The following is an 877-nucleotide window of genomic DNA, read 5'->3' as shown; positions in this document are numbered from 1 at the left end:
TCTCTCTCTCTCTCTCTCTCTCTCTCTCTCTCTCTCTCTCTCTCTCTCTCTCACTCTCCACTCCTCTCTCTCTCTCTCACTCTCCACTCCTCTCCACTCTCCTCTCCACTCTCCACTCCTCTCCTCTCTCTCTCTCTCTCTCTCTCTCTCTCTCTCTCTCTCTCTCTCTCTCTCTCTCTCTCTCTCTCTCTCTCTCTCTCTCTCTCTCTCTCTCTCTCTCTCTCTCTCCCTCTCTCTCTCCCTCTCCCTCTCTCTTTCTCCCTTTCTCATTATAATTATAACACTCTCTTCTCTCTCTCCTTTTCTCTTCTCTCTCCTTTTCTCTTCCCTCTCTCTCCTTTCCCTTCCCTCTTTCCCCATGCAGATGTGAAACCCCCGCGTTATGGTGATGCCGGTAGTGTCTACTCGAGACATGTGCGAAACTCTCTGACTTCAGCAAGACAACATGATAGCACGGCATCACCCATCGGACAGCTACGCCCCGGCATCAGTGCCTCAACACCCGCATTGTCCTCTACCTCAGCGTCCTCCAGTAGCGAACGATTGCTAAATGAGCGTGCAATAAACCTGGTCAAAGAGCAAGAGGATGCTGGTATTGTGTCGGTGGTCGGAGCGACTCGCACGTCCATGCCTCAACTGAAGGGTGGCTACCTGCATGTGTTTGCCGACGACGTTCGCGAAAATCTACGCTGTCCCGTGTGTCTGCTGGTGATCCGCGATGCAGTTCAGACCCCGTGTGGTCACCTGTACTGTGAGACCTGCCTGCGGCCCATCCTGCGGGGCCAGAGGCCGCGCTGCCCGCTCGACCAGATTGAGCTGGTGTTCTCGTTTGCCGATCAGCACTGCCGCCGTGAGGTGCTGCAGCTGCGTGTCCTGT

At 54.7% G+C, this 877-nt stretch overlaps 1 protein-coding gene across 1 annotated transcript; it reads left to right on the top strand.

Annotated features, from left to right (window-relative positions):
* Positions 1–364: 364 nt before the first annotated feature.
* LOC135830731 (TNF receptor-associated factor 6-like) lies at positions 365–850 on the top strand (the record flags this gene model as incomplete). The annotated part of the gene is made up of 1 exon (XM_065342953.1): positions 365–850. A coding segment is annotated over one exon (486 nt), but the record flags the coding sequence as incomplete, so codon positions are not given.
* Positions 851–877: the final 27 nt, after the last annotated feature.

Source organism: Sycon ciliatum, unplaced genomic scaffold, assembly GCF_964019385.1.
Source record: "Sycon ciliatum unplaced genomic scaffold, ocSycCili1.1 SCAFFOLD_2869, whole genome shotgun sequence".
Lineage (NCBI taxonomy): Eukaryota > Metazoa > Porifera > Calcarea > Leucosolenida > Sycettidae > Sycon > Sycon ciliatum.
This window is presented reverse-complemented; position numbering and strand designations above follow the sequence as displayed.